This window comes from Callithrix jacchus, chromosome 6, assembly GCF_049354715.1.
Source record: "Callithrix jacchus isolate 240 chromosome 6, calJac240_pri, whole genome shotgun sequence".
Taxonomy (NCBI): domain Eukaryota; kingdom Metazoa; phylum Chordata; class Mammalia; order Primates; family Cebidae; genus Callithrix; species Callithrix jacchus.
In genome coordinates, this window is record NC_133507.1 from 95259786 (window position 1) to 95281076 (window position 21291).

General features: G+C 39.2%; 1 protein-coding gene across 11 annotated transcripts in view; it reads left to right on the forward strand.

Moving 5' to 3' along the window:
• Positions 1-21291, forward strand: part of ZRANB3 (zinc finger RANBP2-type containing 3) — a 309784-nt gene that overhangs the window by 145236 nt on the left and 143257 nt on the right. For all 11 annotated transcript variants that reach the window (XM_008998974.6, XM_035305048.3, XM_078327919.1 and 8 more), the window contains 2 exons: positions 13290-13468; positions 18173-18404. In XM_008998974.6, the coding sequence (XP_008997222.4) occupies positions 13290-13468; positions 18173-18404 (411 nt within the window). The remainder of the gene's footprint in view (positions 1-13289; positions 13469-18172; positions 18405-21291) is intronic.

Sequence of the window (21291 nt, forward strand, 5' to 3'; positions counted from 1 at the left end):
GCCCAAATTCTGTTTTAGATAAATTTATTCTACATGCTATTTAGCAGGGTCGAAATAACTATGTTTATACTGCCTTGGAATTGTTATTAAAGGTAAGTCAGGGAACAAGATACTCCAGAAATGATTTAAAAGTTTAAGAATAAAAACATAGAAGTGTTTTTCATGGTTTTATCCTTTGTTTCTCCTGATGAGAAAATGGCCAAAAATTAGGCAAAGCTCTCTAAGATTTTTTTTCCAAAGTTTAATCATTATAGTAGTTATTCTCAAAACACAGCCTGAGAGCCATCCATGTCACATTTTAGGGATTGCCTGCCTGCCTGTCTGCCTGCCTTCCTCCCTTCCTCCCTCCCTCTTTCCCTCCTTGTTTCTTTATTTCTTCATTATTTTTAGAGACAATGTCTTGCTCTTTCTCTCAGGCTGAAGTGCAGTGTCCTGGCCTCAAGCAAGCCTCCTACCTCAGCCTCCCCACTAGCTAGAGCTACAGACAAACACCAGCATATCAGTGAATTTTTTAATTTTTTGTAGAGCTGGAGTCTCACTCTATTGCCCAGGCTGATCTCAAAACTTCTGGCCTCAGATAATCCTCACATCTCCGCCTCCCAAACAGATTTTTATTTTAAAAGTCCATTTCTATTGAATCAGAATTTGACTTGTTGCCCTGAAGTCTGAATTTTTAACTAGTATCTAAATGATACCTAGGTATAATAGATTGTAAAGACTTAGAGCATAACTAGGAGATTGGACTTTTTCCCTCCATTTCTTTTCGTCCTTTCCTTTTCTTTCTTTCCCCCATCCCCAAGCATTTACAGTTATGTTCTTCATGCTGTGTTAGGCTCTCAATTTTACAAAATTGTCGAGGCACTGATCCTATGATGCAAGTGGAAAAAATGACTAGAATCCTGATTCAGTTTGTTAATTTGGTTTTAATTTTACAAAACAGATTTAAAAGGTATAAAAAATTATGGAAAATTTACTTTGAACTGTTCAGGATTATCAGTCTATATTATGCTGTCATGACCTTTTATTTATTCATATTTTACCTGAGGAATGGTACTGTTTAAATGAATAATACATATGCATGTGAGCAGTTCCCATTATAGTTAAGTATTTCATTTTTTACTGTCTTGTGACTCTTAAAGATTAAATATGAGCTGGGTGAGGTGATGCTTGCCTGTAGTTCCAGCTATTTGGGAGGCTGAGGCAGAAAGATCACTTGAGCCAGGAGTGTGAGATTTCAGTGAGCTATGATCATGCCACTGCACTTCAGCCTGGACAACAGTGCAAGATCCTGGCTGAAATATATGAATAAGAATTTAGAAATGTTTCTTCTTTTGGCATTGTCTGCTATAGATTACTATCATTTCTTTTTTCTACTACTTTTGAAGGGTAGAACATTTATTTGTAAGTTATTTTATACTTACAGAAGAGTTTCAAGAACATGAATAATACGAATAGCATCCATACATCCTTTACTCAGATTTATCAGCTGATGATATTTTATTCCATTTCCGTAACTTTGAATAAAACTTTATTAGAGATTGGAGGAGGATAAAAATACCATATTAAAAGCATAACATTTAACAGCCACTAGAAATGGCTACTCTTAAAGCACATTTGCTCAAGTGGGACACAGTGGCATGCACCTGTAATCCTAGGTACTCTGGAGGCTGAAACCAGAGAGTTGGTTGGCCCAGGAATTTGAGGCCAGCCTGAGTAACATAGAAAGGCCCATGTCTAGGAAAAAAAAATAAAGAAAAGGGGGCATATATTTGCTTATATCCAGCCTCTCAGACCATTCCAGAGCCTTCTCCCTGATTTGCTTTTTCTAGTCCCAATGTGGGCATCTCTAAGCCATGCTTTGGACTACAGCGCTATTTGAGTTCTGCCACCATCCCCAACTCAATGCCTTGCCTTTAGATAAATAAGTTTTTTTTCTCTCATCCTGCTGCTCTCTAAGGCCCATCTCCTTTCTACCTTCCCCTGATCCCAGTGCATTCCCTTCAGGAGAAAGCCTGCCCCTGCACACAAGGACCAGCCAACCACCAGGAAAGTGTGACAGCACAGTTCCCAAAGCATGGACTCTTCTGTCTTGAGTAAGGAGAAGATCAGGGCTGTATGCATACCCATATGGTTTGTTCTCTGTTCCTTGTCTCTTATGAGAAAAGAAGACAATATTGAAATATACACACACTATTCTAAGAACAAATAATCTTCCCATGTACCATCTAAAATTATCTATTGGAAAGAACACTAACAATCTACCAGAACAAAGAAATAGTTCTGCTAAATATATACCCCCTTAACAGTAATAAATAATAGAACATAGTATTTCAGTATGCTATTTATTTATGTGGGTTTTCTTTTTTAATTGAAATCCTCACCAAGATTTTAAATGCATACCTAAAGGGGTCTTCCAAACCAATCTCTTTTAGAACAAACAGGCCACCTATTTTAAAGACAAACCTACATCTCATCTCTGCCCTCAAAGGAACAAGCTGCTTATAACTTTAAAAAAATTTTTTAGTTTTGAAAAATTGTCAATCAACAGGCATTTTTTAATGCATGGGAATAAAAATTGTTGTATAAAAGCAATCACAGTATAAAAAACTGAAACTGAAATTTTATATGTCAGTATCACTGTTATTTAATTGCTCTTAATAATTTTATAGAATAAAACATTTAGGAAACCTAAAATTTATCTCCTAAGTAAAATGGTGATTTACAATTTTGAAAACATTGATGAAATGTGTTCTTGAGGTTAATGTATTGTATTTAATTCTTATGTAGCTACCTGGACATATGTACTATTGTTTAGTCAAGGCTTTGATTCTTAATCACTGATTTAGCCTTAATGGTGATGAAACACTGAAGGGTTCCACTTTAACAAATTCTATTGTTGTTAGAGTGCAGGATTTTGAACCACATATTGAGTGTAGTTATTTCTGTACGCCTAAATTACTTGAAGTATGTTATTGCTTTTATAATTGAATGCTATGCTGTTTTAAATTCTTTTCAAAATACTGAAATCTGGCTAGGTGCTGTGGCTTATGCCTGTAATCCCAGAACTTTGGGAGGCCAAGCCAGGAAGATTGGTTGAGCCAGGGGTTCAAGACAAGCCTGGGCAACAAAGTGAGACCCTCTCATCTCTACAAGGAAACAAAACAAACAAACAAACAAACAAACAAAAACAGGCCTGGTGGTGTGCACCTGTAGTTCCAGCTACTCAGAAGTCTGAGGTGGGAGAATCGCACGAGTCCAGGAGTTGAGGTTGCAGTGAGCTATGATCCGGCCACTGCACTCCAACCTGGGTGACAGTGAGAGCCTGTTTCAAAACAAAATAAAAAAATCCAAAATCTAAGTACACATTTTAAGTTTACTTGGCCAGGCACAGTGGCTCACGCCTGTAATCCCAGCACTTTGGGAGGCTGAGGTGGGCGGATCACGAGGTCCAGAGATCAAGACCATCCTGGCCAACATGGTGAAATCCCGTCTCTACTAAAAATACAAATATTAGCTGGGTGTGGTGGTATGCGCCTGTAGTCCCAGCTACTTGGGAGGCTGAGGCAAGAGAATTGCTTGAAACCGGGAAGTGGAGGTTGCAGTGAGCCAAGATCACACCACTGCGCTCCAACCTGACACCTGGTGACAGAGCAAGACTCTGTCTCAAATAAAAAACAAAAACAAAATGAACAAAATAAAAGTTTATTTTATCTATGTATTCATTTATTTTGTTTTTAAGATGGAGTTTCACTCTTGTTGCCCAGGCTGGAGTACAATGGCATGATCTTGGCTCACTGCAGCCTCCACCTCCAATGTTCAAGCAATTCTCCTGCCTCAGCCTCCCGAGTGGCTGAGACTACAGGTGTGCACCACTGTGCCTGGCTAATTTTTTTGTTTCTTGTAGAGATGGGGTTTCATCATTTTGGCCAGTCTAGTCTCGAACTTCTGACCTCAGGTTATCCGCCTGCCTTGGCCTCCCAAAGCGCTGGGATTACAGGTATAAGCTGCCATTCCTGGCCTTAAAAGTTTATTTTAAAATGTAGTCCTTTTACAAATTTTGTTTAGAACTGAGTTCTTCTAGGTATCATTCCTTTCTTTAATGGGAATATGAGATTACAGCAATATACTTTTATTTTCTAATTAAGAATTATGTATTTATCTAGTTTGTTCCATCAAACTTTATTTCCTACTTGATCAGGCCCAAAATATGAACAACCAAAAACAAATACCTAAGAAAGCTAGTACTCAAATGCTTTACTTTGCATTGATAAATATCTTTGTTATTTCTGATAATCACTTTTAGTCATTTCACTACATGATCTTTAAACTAAAGGATGCTGAATAAGATATTGGGGGTTGTTACCAGGAAAGATAAGTGGACAAAAACTGAGTGTCAGTCGTAATATCATAGGGTATTATCTTCAAGTAGATAAGGAAATTGGTATTAGTAGATAAGTAGATTAAGAAATTTTCTCCTTCCTTCCTTCCTTCCTTCCTTCCTTCCTTCCTTCCTTCCTTCCTTCCTTCCAACTTCCTTCCTTCTCTTTCTTTCCTTTCTTTCTCTGTCTTCCTGTCTTTTTTTTTTTTGAGACAGGGTCTCATTCTGTCACCTAGCCTGGAGTGCAGTGACGTGATCATGGCACACTGCAGCTTAAACTTCCTGGATACAAGCTGTCCTCCCACCTCAGCTTCCCAATTAGCTTGGACTGCAGGCACATGCCAAATAATTCACTGGGAATTATTTAACTATTTTATAGAGATAAAGTCTCACTCTGTTGTCCAAACTGGTCCTAAACTCCTGGCCTCAAACAATCCTCCCACTTTAGCCTCCCAAAATGTTGGGATTACAGATGTGCACTACTGTATTCAGCCAAGAAATTTATTCTTTTTAGTGATGGCAAGTTAATCAAATTCTGAGATTTTTTTACTCTAGCTAACAAAGCTGAAGGAAAGTCTTTGATAAAAATCACAGTGCTACTTTATTAATGTATGGCTTTTGAAAGATGGCTTTCCCTTTATCATGGTCACCATGAAGAGGCGCAATGGACATTTCCACTCAAAATTTCATTTGGATGTCAAGGCTGATGGTGCTACCCAGACATGAAGAGGGTATCAAAGGATTTATTACTCACATAACAAGTCTTTCTGGAAAGAGGAGGGTAGGCTTCCAAGTAGGTATAACAATGACCTGAAAAAAGAAAACAAGGAAAAGAGACAGGCATAGTCTATTTATTACTGGGCTTTTGGGGTGGGGTTAAGGTGAGAGTTCTTACCATGTGGGCCAGGGCTTGCATGGCTTCAATTTCCCACCAGTGCCAAAGGAAATAGCACCCACACTTTCGTATTTGCTTGTACAAAATTGGGACAGGAGGGTAAGTGGGCTTGCATGTAAACATCTAAAATGGAAGCACTGTTTATTTTATCCTTCTGTTTGCTTCCTTTGCTTACTCATATTCAGTACATCATCTTTTCAAGACAAATCTTTCCATGAGTTATACTTAAGAATGCTTGAGAACCATTTTTTAAAAAATGACTTCACATTTCTTTTTTTTTTTTTTTTTTGGGGGGTGGGGAAGGAAGGAAGGGAGGGAAGAAGGACGGTAGGGAGGAAGGAAGGGATGAAGGAAGGAAGGAAGGAAGGAAGGGAGGGAGGGAGGGAGGAAGTGCGGAGGGAGGGAGAGAGGGAGGGAAGGGAAGGAAGGAAATCAAGCAATGAGAGAGACATTGCCGACCTGGATCTAGAGGTTTACAAGTTGATTTCTTTTTTTTTGAGAGAAGGAAAGAAAAAAAAATAATAAGTAAAGGAGAGGAAGAAAGAGGAAGAGAAAGAGGGAGAGTAAATGGAAATATTGCTTTATTTTGAAAAAAATTGGGTATTAATGATGGCCAATCAATGTTTCATTTAAGCTTATGGGTAGGTGTGATGTGGTATTGACAAGAATGTATATTTTGTGTATTTGAAGTGGAGAGCGCTATAAATATTTATTAAGTTTACTTGTTCTGGATCTGAGTTCGAGTCCTTGATATTCTTATTAATTTTCTGTCTCATTGTGTCTAAGTCTCTATGTATCTGGGTGTTAGGATTGTTAGCTCTTGTTGTTGCATTGATCCTTTTACCACTATATCTTTGTTGCTTTAAAATCTATTTTATCCTATACGGAAATTGCAACTCCTGCTTTTTATTTATTTATTATTTATTTTTGCTCTCCATTTGGTTGGTAAATCTTTCTCCATCCCTTTGTTTTGAGTCTTTGTGTATCCTTGCATGTGAAACAGGTCTGGATGTAACATGCCATTGGGTTTTGGCTGTGTCTTTTGATTGGGGGATTTAGTCAATTTAAATTTAGGGTTACTGCCATTTGATGTTGACTGGCTATTTTATCCATTCGTTGGTGTAAATTTTTCTTTATGTTGGTACTCTTTTTTGTGTATTTTTAGAAAGGCTAATACTGGTTGTTTCTTTCTGTGTGTAATGCTTCTTTCAGAAGCTCTTGTAAAGCAGGCCTGGTGGTAATAAAATCTCTGAGTTCTTGCTTGTTCATAAAAGATTTTATTTTTCCTTCAGTTGTGAAGCTTAGTTTGGCTGGATATGAAATTCTGGGCTGAAGGTTCTGTTCTTTGAGGATGTTGAATATTGGCCCCCACTCTCTTCTGGCTTGTAGAGTTTCTGCTGAGAGATCTGCCGTAAGTCTGATAGGCTTGCCTTTGTGGGTAACCTGACCTTTCTCTCTGGCTGCCCTTAGTATTTTCTCCTTTGTTTCAACCCTGGTGAATCTAACGATTATGTGCCTTGGGGTTGCTCTTCTTGAGGAATATCTTTGTGGTGTTCTCTGTATTACCTGGGGTTGAATGTTGACCTGCTTTGCTAGTTTAGGAAAATTTTCCTGAATAATATCCTGAAGGGTATTTTCCAGCTTGGATTCATTCTCTCCGTCACCTTCAGGTACACCTATCAAACGTAAATTTGGTCTTTTCACATAGTCCCACATTTCTTGGAGACTTTGCTCATTCCTTTTTATCCTTTTTTTCTCTAATCTTTTCTTCACGTTTTATTTCATTAAGTTGGACTTTGACCTCTGATATCCCTTCTTCTGCTTGAACAATTCGAGTGTTTAAACCTGTGCATACTTCTCGGAGTTCCTGTATTGTATTCTTCAGTTCCATTAATTCACTCATACTCCTCTCTAAGTTGTCTATTCTCAATAGGATTTCATCAAACCTTTTTTCAAAGTTCCTAGTTTCTTTACGTTGGGCTACAACATGATCTTTTAACTCACCGAAGTTTGTTATTATCCATTCCTTGAAGAGTGATTCTGTCATCAGGAGGCGCTCATTCTCCATCAAGCCTTGTTCCATTGTTGATGTGGAACTGTGATCATCTTTAGAGGGAGAGGCATTCTGACTTTGAGTATTCTCAGCTTTTTTACGCTGGTTTCTTCCCGTCATTGTAAATTTATCCTCCTGTCGTCTTTGAAATTACCAACTTTCAGATTAGGTCTCTTGAGTGGATGTCCAGGTTGTTAGTTTTCAGGGCCAGAGCAGCGGCGTTAAAACTGATGGTGCTTTTCTGCCCAGGATTCTCCTGTCTGGCTTCCTTCTTGTGTCCGTAGTAGGCGACTCTGCCTTCCTAGGTCTCCAAACCTCGGTCAGAAGGGGAACCGGTCCCGTTTACTCTGCGCCGAGCACTGCCGTGCCGAGGTGCCATCGCAGCCGCTGCACCGGGCTTTGGTGTCCTGCTGGGGACCCGTGCAGGTCCTCCGACCCTGTTTACTCTGCTCAGAGAGCTGCCGCTCTGAGGTGCCGGCGGAACCGCTGCGCAGGCCACGAGAGTCGCGCTGGCCACTGGTGTGTTTCCTCCACTGGGGGATCTTCTGCTCCGTGAGCGACCAGAATTTGTCTGAAAGTGTGGCGTCCTCTAGTTCTTCGCGCCTTCCCTGAGAGCTGCAATCCCAGGATGTTAGCGAGCGGCCATCTTGGATCGTTCCTATGACTTTATATTTCTTAATTGGTTCTTAATGCTTTATGTTTAATAGTACTTAAATGGCAGTCATGTTTTTTAAGTTATTAGGAAAGAGTATGGTATGATAGCTGGGAAAAGGAAGAAAATGTTTAGAATTTTGAAAACCTAACAAAAATAATACATTCTTAGCTCCTGAAATTTGTTTTTCCTTTTTCAGCTGCCTAAATTCATCTCTGAATATTCAGTTGTTTCTCTTCCTTAAGCCTTAAGCAACATAGTCAGACAGGCTGCTTATACTTATTTCTGTCAGAGACTATTCTGTCTAGTTCCCAAACTGTGCACTGTGCCATGTAGATATGAAGATAAAAATCTTAGGAGGAAACAGGAGAGAATTATCAAGAAAATCTGCACGTGCATCACCCTTACGTCATTGGCTATTTCCTAAACTAGACATGCACAGAATGAGATCCCAAGAAACCCAGAAGAAATATAGAGTTGGGAAGGATTAAAACTACGCCAAGAGTTTAGCAGTATCCTGATACTAAGTAGACAGAGATTGGGTTGAGCCTTGTTGAGGTGAGAGATTGTTTACAAATATCCTTCCTTGGCTTCTACTGACCCCCAGAAGGGCCATCTTATGTAATAAATACCAGGCTCTGGGAGTAAGGACAGCAGTGAATAAAACTGCTTTTTAAAGGCCTGAAACCAAGTCTTAAAAGGAGTGAGGTATTTGCTTTTACACAGTTTACCTGCCCTAAGAAAACTTAACCTAACCCCTTTTGGGAGAAGATAATATTACCCAAAGCTTCTATAAATTTTTTACCCATGATATCTGGTGTTAAATCAGAAAATATAAGGGATACTGGAAAATTAGTAACAATATCTGAATACCAAAAGAAAAAGGAAATAGAAGCCAGGTGCTGAGGCTCACGCCTGTAATCCCAGCACTTTGGGAGGCCAAGGCAGGTGGATCATGAGGTCAGGAGTTCAAGACCAGCCTGACCAACATGGTGAAACCCCGTGTCTACTAAAAATACAAAAATTAGCTGAGCCTGGTGGCACACGACTGTAATCCCAGCTACTTAGTCAGATGACGCAGGAGAATTGTCTGAACCTGGGAGGCGGAGGTTGCAGTGAGCCAAGATCGTGCCACTGCACTCCAGACTGGGTGACAGAGTGGGACTTCATCACAAAAAAAAAAAAAAAAAAAGAAGAAGAAGAAGAAGAAAAAGGAAATAGAGCCCACACAGGTCAGGTATTGTTATTATCAGAGAGAGACTTTAAAATAACTTATTGTTTTTGGCTGAGCACAGTGGCACACACCTACAATCCCAGCACTTCGGGAGGCTGAGGCAGGCAGATCACTTAAGGTCTAGAGTTCAAGACCGGCCTGTCAACATGGCAAAACCTGTCTTGGTCAGGTGCAGTGGCTCCAGCCTGTGATCACAGCACTTTGGGAGGCCAAGGCAGCCAGATCACCTGAGGTTAGGAGTTCAAGACCAGACTGGCCAACATGGTAAAACCTCATCTCTACTAAAAATACAAACATTAGCTAGCATGGTGGCTGGGACCTGTAGTCCCAGCTACTTGGGAGGCTGAGGCAGGAGAATCGCTTGAACCTGGGAGGCAGAGGTTGCAGTGAGCCGAAATTGTGCCACTGCACTCCAGCCTGGGCGACAGAGCAAGACTCCATCTAAAAACAAACAAAAAACCTGTCTCTACTAAAAATAACAAAAATTAGTCAGATGTGGTAGCATTCATCTGTAGTCCCAGCTGCTCAGCAGGCTAAGGCAGGAGAATTGCTTGAACCTAGGAGGCAGAGGTGGTTGCAATGAGCCAAGATCATGCCACTGCACTCCACCCTTGGTGACAGAGTGAGACTGTCTCAAATACAAAACAACAACATCAAGAAAATCAGCAAAAAGGATGAATAGACAGTTTCAAGGAGAATGTAATCTATTAAAAAGAATATTTAGGCCGGGCATGGTGGCTCTCACCTGTAATCCCAGCACTTTGGAAGGCCAAGACAGGTGGATCGCTTGAGCTCAGGAGTTCAAGACCAGCCTGGCCAAAAAGTATTAAAAAAAATAGCTGGGCATGGGGGCACATGCCTGTTGTCCCAGCTACTCAGGAGGCTGAGCTAGGAGCATTGATTAAGCCCAGATCAAGGCTGCAGTGAGCCATGATTATGCTACTGCACTCCAGCCAGAACAAGATCCTATCTCAAAACAAAAACAAAAATGAAAAAAAACCAAGAATCTTTAACATGTTAGAACAACAATTAAAAAAAAAACCACAGATTCTAATGGACATTTAGAACTGAAAAATAACATCTGGAATTAAGAACTCCTCTAGTAGATTTAATAGATTAGATGTGAGAATATAGAATGAGAGAACTAGAAGAAAAAGTATTCAAACTTCTAATCAAATTAGCTTCCCAACATATCAGGATTATTCTTATTCATACCCATACTCATGCTAGTTTCCCTTTTCTTTGCTTGTCCTCAACTCAAAACTTATTATCCTTATTTTTTCCTTAAAAATGTATTTATTTGACAAAAATATATATATTTATGGTACAATATGTTGTTTTGAAACATGTATACATTATACAATGGCTATATTGACCTAATTAACATCTATTACTTCACATGCTTTTTTGTGATGGGAACACTTAAATTCTACTCTCTTTGCAATTTTCAAGAATTTACTATGTGGTTATTAACTATAGTTACCCTGTTGGACAATATAGCTTTTAACCTTATTCCTTCTAAGTGTAATTTTGTTGTCTTTTTATTCTACCCATTGTTTCAAGTCTCAATTCTACATATCCTATTGAAGGCTTACATACCTGATCTCAGTAGACAATATTAGGAAATTTTGAGGAGTGCTGGTCTTTGGAAGAGAGTTGCTTGGAAAGCCAACACAGAACACTGTTCATCATACATGAAGTGCAAAATGTATAGATAGATGGGTGACTGGCACCAAGTAAATTTAACAGCAAGCAGCTGAGGTTCTAATGATAGAATCTGGGTCCCAGGGAGAGAATTCTACTTTCCAGAAAATCAGGGAAGCAAAGCAGATCCCTATTTCCATATGAATTAAAATTAAGAAAATATGTTTTGAAACCATGGCAGGAAACAAAACCAAAGACCCCTAACCATAGCACAAAGTTAGTGATATTATCCACACACCAAAAATAGGGCCAAGCCTCACTTCCTGGAAGTGTGTTTTTGGCAGAGTTGTTGAGGTGGGGAAGCAGCAACACTGAAGAACTCTAGCCAGGTAAAGATCTTTAATTGTTAAAGTTCTTCTGTATTGGAACCAAGTTGATCCCAGAATCCAGTGAGTTTGAGTGGTTTCAGGTATGAAAATTGGAGTTTGAAGACAGGGAAACATACTAGTCATCAACCCACCAATATATAAATGTAACTTTGCATGAATTATTCTAAGATAGCTTTTTTTGTTGTTAATAGGGGCAGTTAAAAGAAAAATACCTAAAAAAAGGTTTTCTCAATGGAAACTTGCTAGAGGTCCAAAATCTCTTTTCTCTTTTCTTTAGTTTTGCTCAGCATTTAAAATTCATTTTTAAACTTATTGTTTTCCGTTTCTGCATTTTCTTTTTTATCTTTGTATAGTCTGGTAAACAGAGTCTGTCCTTAGTCTCTCTTTCCCATTGTTTGCCTTAGTAACTACTAAAAAGGAAGAATTATTGAGGTATAATTCGCACTTTTAAGTAAATTCACCCATTTTTAGTGTACAATTTTATGAGTTCTCAAGAATGCATACAGTTATGTAACAGCCACTAACATCAAGGTATGGACCAACTCCATTTCCAAATGTTCTCATGCTATTTCTTTCCCCTACCTCCAGCCCCTGGCAACCACTGATCTGCTATGGTTCCCTTTTGTTTTACCTTTTCCAGAATGAGACATATAAATGAAATCATACAGTATATAGATTTTGAAACTGGCTTCTTTCCCTTACCAAATTCATTTTAGATCTATTCATGTTGTGTAGAGCATGAGTGAGTTCTTTTTTTATTGCTGAATAGTATTCCATTGTATGAATATGACATCATTTGATTATTTATGCATGGGTGAATCATATTTTTGCTGTATCCAGTTTCTGGATATTTTGAACAAAAACACTGTAAATATTCACTAAGTGACTACTTTTTAAATTAGAACAGCTTAAAAGTCAGGCAGTGTGACAATGTGGATACAAGTCAAGTGGGAAGACACCTAGACCTGGATCTCATACTAGTTTTGTATCAGCTAGCTGTGATTTCAATAATTTAACTTCTCTATGTCTGTTTCTATTGTGAAATGTGCATCATTCAGGGCTTATTCTAGTTTTGAAATAGTATGGTTCTGTGCTGTTAAGACATTTACTATCGTCTAAGAGGAGACACTATAAATGGTTACATATATTTTATAAAACTAATTATATGAAATCAACACAACTAATATTTAACCTTAGGAGTCATTTTGTCTCTTTAAGTTCAATCATAAGTAGTTTGAATATAATATGATTTGCTTAATGAATTTTACAGGACCTTACAACCTCAAACTTTTTATTAACTGTATAATCCAACTGATTTTATGTTGGAAAATTATTTTGATAATAATCCTTTTTTTTTTTTTTTTGAGATGGAGTTTCGCTCTTGTTACTCAGGCTGGAGTGCAATGGCGCGATCTCGGCTCACCTCAACCTCCTCCTCCTGGGTTCAGGCAATTCTCCTGCCTCAGCCTCCTGAGTAGCTGGGATTATAGGCACGCGCCACCATGCCCAGCTAATTTTTTGTATCTTTAGTAGAGACGGGGTTTCACCATGTTGACCAGGATGGTCTCGATATCTTGACCTCGTGATCCACCCGCCTCGGCCTCCCAAAGTGCTGGGATTACAGGCTTGGGCCACCGCGCCCGGCCTAATAATACTTTTTTTTAGACAGTCTTGCTTTGTCACCCAGGCTGGAGTGTAGTGGTCAGTCTCCACTCAAGGTAACCTCAACCCCCTGGGTTCAAGCAGTCCTCCCGCCTCAGCCTTCTGAGTAGCTGGAACTACAGGTGCATGCCAGCACACGCAGCTAATTTTTTTGTACTTTTTTTTTTTTTTTTCATAGAGACAGGGTTTCACCATGTTGGCCAGGCTGGTCTTGAACTCCTGGGCTCAAGCAATCCACCTATGTCAGCCTCCCAAATTGCTGGGATTTCAGCCATGAGCTATTGCACGCAGCTAATAATACTCTTAAATATTTGATAAATATTTTATTTTACAATATTTTAGTCTTTATTATTAATTGACATTTATTTATTTTTTAACTTAGATGGGTCTAGGAAAGACAATCCAGGCAATTGCAGTTGCTTACTTCTATAAAGAGGAATGGCCTCTGTTAATAGTGGTCCCCTCGTCTCTGAGGTACCCTTGGACAGAAGAAATCGAGAAATGGATCCCAGAGCTAAGTCCAGAAGAAATCAATGTTATTCAGAATAAAACTGATGTTAGGTAAGAACAATTTTTTAATCTTTAAGAAAACAAGTCTTCCTTGTATGCACCTGGTATATATTCATGTTTTAGAATGCAATATCACCTATAGATCGTAACTGAGAAGTAAGTGGAGTAAGTAGTATGGAGAATTTATTTTATATTTTAAAATAGGAGTCATCTAAAACCCAACAGTATATTTTATTTCCAAGTTTCTTTATGGTGTATTTTTAAAGTAAATATAAAATATGTATACTTTTAAAGATATATGTAATATATCTATTTTATAGGTGCCTTAAATATATTTGAAACTATCTTAAGGTTCAAGAATAAATCTCACAAATTTTCATTGATTAACTTGAAGCTTTGTGATCTTTTATTATCAGCAACTATAGTAGATTTTGCTTTCCAATTTGTTAATTAATTTATAAGTTTTGTGTATAAACTAGTTTGATTTTCCTTATTATAATTTTAATATTTTCTATGTTGAAAGTATTTGCCTTGTGTTTATTTGAAACTCTCACTCTAAAAATATGTTACAGTATATTTTTTTCCCTCATTTTGCTTTCTAGCCGTTAGAATAAGACAATCAATTTGAATATTGATAAGTTTTTTTTGTTTTTTTTATTGAGACGGAGTTTCGCTCTTGTTACCCAGGCTTGAGTGCAGTTTCGCTCTTGTTACCCAGGCTGGAGTGCAATGGCATGATCTCGGCTCACCGCAACCTCCGCCTCCTGGGTTCAGGCAATTCTCCTGCCTCAGCCTCCTGAGTAGCTGGGATTACAGGCACGTGTCAGCATGCCCAGCTAATTTTTTGTATTTTTAGTAGAAACGGGGTTTCACCATGTTGACCAGGATGGTCTCGATCTCTTGACCTTGTGATCCACCCGCCTCAGCCTCCCAAAGTGCTGGGATTACAGGCTTGAGCCACCGCGCCCGGCCTAATACTTAGATTTTTAAATTTTGGTATTATTGTACTGTATTGTATTCTCTGAAACTGTTAACATAAAAGGTATACGTAAAAATAAAGCTGTCTTATGAATGTGGAAGGAAAAACAAAATGTATGGAGGGCCTTATCACTTTCAACCTTGAAATGCTGATTCAGTGGAATATGTCTTTATGAGCCCAAGAAAATCTACACTATTTACATGGTTAAAATAGAAAAACTTCTGTGTTATCCTAATCATTATAAATAAAGTTCCTCTCCAATAACTGCATAAAATTAAATAGACAAATTTGGAGAATGTAGATTTTTTTTTGGTGGGGCGCTATTATAAATGGTATTCTTTTTTTTATTGTACTTTTAGGTTTGGGGTACATGTGCAGGTCATGCACGATTGTTGCATAGGTACATACATGGCAAGGTGGTTTGCTGCCTTCATCCCCCCCATCACCTATATCTGGTATTTCTGCCCACGTTATCCCTTCCCACCTACCCACCCCCCGCTGTCCCTCCCCTAGTCCCCCAACAACTGACCTCAGTGTGTGAGGCTCCCCTCTCTGTGTCCATGTGTTCTCATTGTTCAATACCTGCCTATGAGTGAGAACATGTGGTGTTTGGTTTTCTGGTCTTGTGTCAGTTTGCTGAGAATGATGGTTTCCGGATTCATCCATGTCCCTATGAAGGACACGAACTCATTGATTTTTATGGCTGCGTAGTATTCCATGGTATATATGTGCCAGATTTTCTTTATCCAGTCTATCATTGATGGACATTTGGGTTGGTTCCAAGTCTTTGCTATTGTAAATATTGCTGCAGTGAACATACATGTGCATGTGTCTTTATAATAGAGCAATTTATAATTCTTTGGATATATACCCAGTAATGGGATTTCTGAGTCAAATGATATTTATATTTCTAGGTCCTTGAGGAATTGCCACACTGTCTTTCACAATGGTTGCACTAATTTACACTCCCACCAAGAGTGTAAAAGTGTTCCTATTTCTCCACATCCTCTCCAGAATCTGTTGTCTCCTGATTTTTTAATGAGAATGTAGAATTTTTTAAGGCCCCCATAACCATCATCTGTTAGATATACCTTAATTTATTTTATTTAATTAATTTCTTTTTTTTTTTTTTTTTGGAGACAGAGTCTCACTCTGTCACACAGGCCGGAGTGCAGTGGCACCATGTAAGCTCACTGCAATCTCTGCCTCCTGCGTTCAAGGGATTCTCCTACTTCAACTTCCCTAATAGCTGGGATTACATGCACTACCACCTGTAGTAGTATGTAATTGGTCAGGCTGGTCTCAAACTCCTGACCCCAGGTGATCCACTCATCTCAACCTCCCCAAGTTCTGGGATTACAGGCATGAGCCACCACACCTGGCTGATATACCCTATTTAAATGTTTACATTAAAAAAAAAAGAAAAAGAAAAAAATTAAATGTTTACATTTAAATTTTCTTAAAATGACTATTCTATCATCTTTTTTTCTATTTTTTTTTTTTTTTTTTTTGAGACGGAGTCTCGCTTTCTTGCTAGGCTGGAGTGCAGTGGTGCAGTCTCGGCTTACTGCAGCCTCCACCTCCCAGGTTCAAGCAATTCTTTCGCCTTAGCCTCTTGAGTAGCTGAGGTTGCAGACACGTGCCATGACGCCCAACTAATGGTTTTTGTATTTTTAGTAGAGATGGGGTTCACCATGTTTTCCAGGATGGTCTCAATCTCTTGACCTTGTAATCCGCCTGCCTCGGCCTCCCAAAGTGCTGGCATTACAGGCGTGAGCCATGGCGTCCGGCCTCTATCATCTTTTATAGCACTAGGGCATCTAGTTTTTATATTGTTTTGAAAATACACTTTTCAGCCTGACCAACATGGAGGAACCCTGTCTTTACTAAAAATACAAAATTAGTCGGGAGTGGTGGAGTATGCCTGTAATTCCAGCTACTTGGGAGGCCGAGGGAGAGAATTGCTTGAACCCCAGAGGCAGAGTTTGCAGTGAGCTGAGATCACGCCATTGCACTTTAGCCTAGGCAACCAAGAGTGAAACTCTGTCTCAAAACAAACAAACAAAAAACGCCTGGCGGGGTGGCTCACACCTGTAATCCTGGCACTTTGGAAGGCTGAGATGGGCGGATCACGAGGTCAAGAGATCGAGACCATCCTGACCAACATGGTGAAACCGCATCTCTACTAAAAAAAAAAAAAGTACAAAAATTATCCGGGCATGGTGGTGTGCACTTGTAGTCCCAGATACTCCAGAGGCTGAGGCAGCAGAGGTTCCAGTGAACTGACATTGCACCACTGCACTCCAGCCTGCTGTCAGAGCGAGACACCATCTCAAAAAAGAAAATGCACTTGTGCAGTTAAATGGTGGATAATATTTTTATTTGAATAGTGTTTGGGATATATTAGATAGGACTACAACCCCAAAGTATGTTTCTTGGATGATGTTAGTTAATGACAGAAAAGTTATATAATGTCTTCCAGGTACTTAAAGAAGGAGTTTTAGGTATATACTACTGTCTCTACCACAAATACATATACTTTCCTTCTGGCTTATATCAGTTATTCCTGGACTGTTCACTAGTCAAGATATCATAGGACAGAAGCTACAGACTGCTTGCTACAGTGGCCTTTGAAGCCATTGTCTCCTATATGTTTCTCTCAGTATACCTAAGTTAGTAATTAATGTTAACCCTGTACTTTTCTTCTTCAGGCTCTTCTGGTGTTTGAATACAGTGAGAAAATCATAGGTCTCTCTATTAAGTAGATTTATTCAGGGCTTATAATGCAATTGCCATAGTAGCTCTGGCTGCTTAGGAGCTCTACCTTTTCTGTGAGAGGATAGAGAATTGCAGAAGACTGGCTCGGTACTGTATTATTGTTTTTTTTGTTTGTGATATAGAAAATGCAAAAGTGATATGTCTTAGTATTAATGAATTTGTCTATTTCATTTTACAAACTTTCTTTGGGATCATAGCACTGTGTATACAAAGATGAATAAGACACGTTCCCTGCCCTTACCAGTATCATGAGGTGGTAAGGGACATAAAAATATGTAAATAAATCATTTAATGACAGTAAGATAAAGAATATTACAGATGTATGTATTATAGAGATCTAAAGATCAGAGATCATTTTAGCTTAGTGGTTCTCAATATGAGGTGGTACCTGCCTCTTCTAACCACACTTCATACTTCATTACCTCAGGTCCAGGAAACTTTGTTGTCACAGTGACTAGGACTCCACTGGTCTTTAATGGGGAGGACTAGGAGGTGAAGCTCTGCAGTGCAGTGAACAGCCCTGTACGTCTGTTCTGCTACTTGTGTTTTGAGCAGGAGGGGCTATTCAGTGCATTGCAGAGCTTCACTTAGTCCTGTTCCAAATGCCAGTAGCATCTGGATTGAAAAACTCCTATTTGTGTGAAGGTTTCATTGAAGAGTCAACTAATATTTAAGTATCCATTTTATGCACGATCCTAGGTGCATAGAAGCAGATATTGTCAGAAAGTAATGTGGCTTGCTGGATGTCAAAATCTTTCAAAGATCATTTGACTAAAATTTTGGTCTTGGTTAACCAAAACTGTAAATTTTGGATCCTGGTTTATTATATTTAAGAACTGTAAAATCTTAAGAGAAATCTTAAGAGTTTCAGTAATAATACCATCTCCTTTTATTTTTCCTCTATTCTTCTTTCTTTTCTATATTTTTTCCCAAGAGAGCTGTATTGTTTATAATAATGTTACTGTGATTTTTTTAAGTATACGTATTTTCTTTTCTAGGAGAATATCGACCAGTAAAGTGACAGTTCTGGGTTATGGTCTCTTAACCACAGATGCAGAGACCTTGATAGATGCACTGAATAATCAGAAGTTCAAAGTAGTTATAGTGGATGAATCACACTACATGAAATCCAGAAATGCAACTCGCAGCAAGATTTTATTGCCAGTAGTACAGAAAGCCAGACGAGCCATTCTTCTTACAGGAACACCAGCTTTAGGAAGGCCTGAAGAGGTATGACAGTCCTTATACTTTGAACTTAAAAGAAGAGAAGGGAGGCGGGGGGATATTACTGACCTGTTTTGCAATTTTTAATTTCAAATTAGATGCCTTAACTGCTAGAGGAGTACATTGGGAATTTCTAGATAGTACGTATGTTTTATTATGGCTATTTTAAATCTATTTACATTTAAACCTTAGCCAAGCTTGTAGGTATGTATAAAAAATAGCTTTTGCCTATATTATAAGGCTTCCATATTTAGTACAACTTTCTAATATTCTTCACAATGTGTTCCTGAGGTTCTTCTGTTATCTTAATCTTCATTTATTTTGTCTATTTTACATTATAAGCTTCTTAGGATTGGGATTGAATCTACCTTATTTCTTTTATACCACATTGCAGAACTTCTGTCTTTTCTTTCACTTAAGGATTCACATTTGGGAAAGTAAAGAGAAACTAAAGCTTATGTGCAGACCTAAGCTTTAGTTTCTCTTTACTTTCCCAAATGTGAATCCTTAAGTGAAAGAAAAGACAGGTTAGAATGAAAGAATAAGGCAGGCACTGGATACCCCATTTAGCTTTTGCTATTCTAAGAGGTGAATAGTACATGGAGTGGTTAAAGGGTTAGGAAGAAGTCATGATAGAAGAAACGTGGGTAAGGTTTAGTGTTCCTTAAGGAATCCCTGCTTACTAATGAACACTAAATCATAGAAAAATCATGGATTGACTTGTAGGGTTTCTGGGAGAATTAAAGGTAGTACTGCTTTGAAAGTACCTCACTATGTGCCTTGTAACACTCAACATATGGTAGCCAATATTATATTAATTTTTGAGCCAAGCCTGGGTGACAGCTATTAATGATCATTACCTGTCTAACAGTATTACCTAAGCTCTGCTTTTCAATTCTGTCCTGGAAATCTTGTGAGATACTTATAATAGTACATAGACAGTGATGATAAAATTCGTAATTTTACCTTATTACAGTTTTTACTCTTGGATACCAACTGACAGTGGGGAAGAGTAGCCCCAAGTAATTTATATATATCCCAAAATTATGTCATTGAATGATAGGGTGATTATATTCTTTTTGGGGGTGGGGACAGAGTTTCCCTCTTGTCCAGGCTGGAGTGCAATAGCACAATCTCAGCTCACCTCAACCTCCACCTCCCAGGTTCAAGCGATTCTCTTGCCTTAGCCTCCCGAGTTAGCTGAGATTACAGCCTTGCGCCACCATGACCGGCTAATTCTTTATTTTTAGTAGAGACGGGGTTTCTCCATGTTGGTTAGGCTGGACTCAAACTTGCAACCTCGGGTGATCCACCTGCCTCAGCCTCCCAAAGTGCTGAGATTACAGGCATGAGCCACTGTGCCCAGCCCTGATTATATCCTTTAAAAAGATATCATAAAATGTATTCTTCAAGCTAGTATTCTGGACCTAGTAGCTCACCCCGGTAATCGCAGCACTTTGGGAAGCCGAGGTGACCAGATCACTTGAGGCTGGGAGTTCAAGACCAGCCTGGCCAACATAGTGAAACCCATCTCTACTAAAAATACAAAAATTAGCTGGGCATGGTGACCAGTGCCTGCAGTTCCAGCTACTCGGGAGGCAGGAGAATCACTGGAACCCGGGAGGCAGAGGTTGCAGTGAGCCAAGATCTTGCTATTGCACTCCAGCCTGAGCCACAGAGTGAGACTCTGTGAAAGAAAGCAAGAAAGCACGGGGGAAGGAGGGAGGAAGGAAGGAAGGTAGGGAGGGAGGGAGGAATGGAGGGAGGGAGGGAGGAAGGAAGGAAGGTAGGAAAGGCAGGCAGGCAGGCAAAAGATACATACATTTCGAATGATAATAATACAGTGAATACTCATCTGCTTATTATCAAGCATAAGAAATAGAACATTGACAATACAACAGTGGCTTTTATAGCCCACTCTTACCACTTTAGTACTTTTCACCCCTCACCTATGGTAGCCACTATTCATTGCAAGGGTAAATCCCAATTTTATGGGTCCTGATGATTGTACAATTTGTGTTTGGGATTTTTTGTTTTTTATTTATTTGTTTATTTTATTATTTTTTTTTATAATGCAGCCCCAGCTGTTGCAGTGTTTGGGATTTTTTTTTTTTTTTTTTGAGACGGAGTTTCGCTCTTGTTACCCAGGCTGGAGTGCAATGGCACGATCTCGGCTCACTGCAACCTCCGCCTCCTGGGTTCAGACAATTCTCCTGCCTCAGCCTCCTGAGTAGCTGGGATTACAGGCACACGCCACCATGCCCAGCTAATTTTTTGTATTTTAGTAGAGACCGGGTTTCACCATGTTGACCAGGTTGGTCTCGATCTCTCGACCTCATGATCCACCCGCCTCGACCTCCCAAAGTGCTGGGATTACAGGCTTGAGCCACCGTGCCCGGCCCCCTGTTTGGGATTTTTTTAAGAAAAAAATATAAAATTCCAAATTCTAAGTTAGGAATTTTGAAATAAGGAAGTGTGAGTTCTCTAATTTTGTTTTCTTTCTTTTTCTTTTTTTGAGTCAGAGTCTCCTTCTGTTGCCCAGGCTAGAGTGCAATGGCACAATCTCAGCTCACTGCAACCTCCACCTGCCAGGTCCAAACAATTTTCCTCCTTCAACCTCCCTTGTAGCTGGGATTACAAGTGTGTGCCACCATGCCCAGCTAATTGTTGTATTTTTAGTAGAGATGGGGTTTTCCATGTTGGCTAGGTTCATCTTGAACTCCTGACCTCAGGTGATCTGCCCACCTTGGCCTCCCAAAGTGCTGTGATTACAGGGGTGAGCCACCCCGCCTGGCCTTATTTTGTTTTCTTACCTATTTGCCCTAGAACTGTAGTGACAATGTTGAATTGGAAAGGCAAGAATGGGCATCCTTTTTTTGTGCTTCATCTTAGT